The sequence below is a fragment of the Chrysochloris asiatica genome, unplaced genomic scaffold (genome assembly GCF_000296735.1).
Source record: "Chrysochloris asiatica unplaced genomic scaffold, ChrAsi1.0 scaffold00005, whole genome shotgun sequence".
Lineage (NCBI taxonomy): Eukaryota > Metazoa > Chordata > Mammalia > Afrosoricida > Chrysochloridae > Chrysochloris > Chrysochloris asiatica.
Genome location: NW_006408523.1, coordinates 41,095,148 through 41,096,805, shown reverse-complemented (window position 1 = coordinate 41,096,805; position 1,658 = coordinate 41,095,148). Strand labels below are relative to the sequence as shown.

Genomic DNA, 1,658 nt, shown 5'->3' with positions numbered 1-1,658 from the left:
GGCCCTGAGATTTTCTGACTTAAAAAAACAAAACAAATCTGACCTTGTTGTTGTTAAATGCCCTTGGGTCAGTTCCGACTTGAAGTGATCCCGTGTATGGTTTGGAGGAGCGACTGGTAGATTTGAAACACTTATGCTATAGCACCACTGAGTTGGCGGTTCAAACCCACCAGCTGCTCCTTGGAAACACTATTTAGGGTCGCTACGAGTAGGAACTAACTCGACTGCATTTAGTGACAATATACAATTTTACTTGTAATGGGTGCCTGTTCGTGTATTATCAGCTCCTAGAACGTGTCCGGCACAGAGTAGGTGTTGGAAGATTTTATTTGTTGTTGTTTAATGAACGTATAAATGTGCAGTTGTTGTTAAGTGCTGAGGAGTCGGCTCTGACTCATAGCCACCCTGTATCGAGTTCTCAAGGAGCGTCTATTGGGTTTGAACAGCTGACCTTGCGGTTAGCTGTCCAGTGCTTTACCTATAACGCCACACTAGGACTCTGTTGTGCAGTTGTTGTTGTTAAGTGCCGTAGAGTAGGCTCCGACTCACAGCGACCCTGTATAGGGTTTCCAATGGGCGGCTGGTGAGTTTGAACCGCCGACCTTGTGGTTCAAACAGGCCTTGCGGTCGAGTGCTTACCATGTACAGTATGAAAAACTATGCGGTTGTTATATGGCAAACACTGGTGATAATGGAGCATGAAGGTTTGATCATTTTAGAATCAACTCAAATGAAAACTTGGATCTTTAGCAGCTGGCTCCTCTTCCCATTTGTCAGAATCTAATTTATTCTTCCTTCTTGTCAACCATTCTTTGAAATCCCACCATTTTGTTATTGTCATCAATTAGCAGATTGTTACCAACATCACTCTTTTTGTTCCAAATGTCTGTTTTTTCCGTTTTTTCCGGATAACGGTCGTTTACCCTTTGGTTTTCTAAAGGTTTCAATAGGTAATGACTAATACGGGTCTTTAAACATGACAATGTTTTTGGAAGGTGGCAAACCAGCGGTCGGGCCAGCAAACCCCGCCCCTGGTTATAAATGCGCTCTGCGGGAGGAAGTGCCTGTGGCGGGAAAGTTCAGGCCGCATCCAATCATGCACCTGGCATTAGGTAGCTAGGGTGGAAGCAGCTGCCTAGGACCGCCGCCCACACAGTCCCACCCAAAGGCAGCGCATCTGCCCCCCCCGGGCGAATCCTCCAGCCCTCGGGCCCCGCCCCGTCCCGCCTCGGGGCTGCGACTAAAACCTGGAGCTGCCGCGGCGCCCTGGGGACCGGAGGACGCACTGAGCATGTGCAGAGCAGCTTAGTGGCGGCAGCCCTGGTCGGAGGCAGGGGACCGGTGCTGATGTGGACAGCCGGCGCAGCTTCAGCTTCAGCGAGCCCTGTGCACCGGGCTGGCGCGGCAGGGAAGAAGCCGTAGCCTCCTCGCGGCCCAAGCAGCCGGCGCAGCGGCGCGCATCCCCAGGCGGAGGCTGCGGCGACTGCGCTCCCGGGGCCCACGATGATGGCGGAGCAGGTGAAATGCGCCTCGGCGGCGGCTGGCTCAGGAACAGGCTCCGGGCCGGTGGTGAACGCGGAGCTGGAGGTGAAGAAACTGCAGGAGCTGGTGCGCAAGCTGGAAAAGCAGAATGAACAACTGCGGAGCCGCGCAGCTAG

The 1,658-nt window shown here is 52.9% G+C and overlaps 2 protein-coding genes across 2 annotated transcripts in view; both read left to right on the top strand.

The window, feature by feature from the left end:
- The window catches only part of SCEL (sciellin), a 155,709-nt gene extending 154,287 nt beyond the window's left edge, over positions 1 to 1,422 (top strand). Inside the window, 1 exon segment of the mRNA XM_006832069.1 lies at positions 1,117 to 1,422. Within this exon segment, the coding sequence (XP_006832132.1) occupies positions 1,117 to 1,422 (306 nt within the window).
- An 81-nt stretch (positions 1,423 to 1,503) lies between these two features.
- SLAIN1 (SLAIN motif family, member 1) overlaps positions 1,504 to 1,658 on the top strand; it is a 73,824-nt gene continuing 73,669 nt past the window's right edge. The window contains exon 1 of the mRNA XM_006832022.1: positions 1,504 to 1,658. Coding sequence (XP_006832085.1) covers positions 1,504 to 1,658 — 155 coding nt within the window.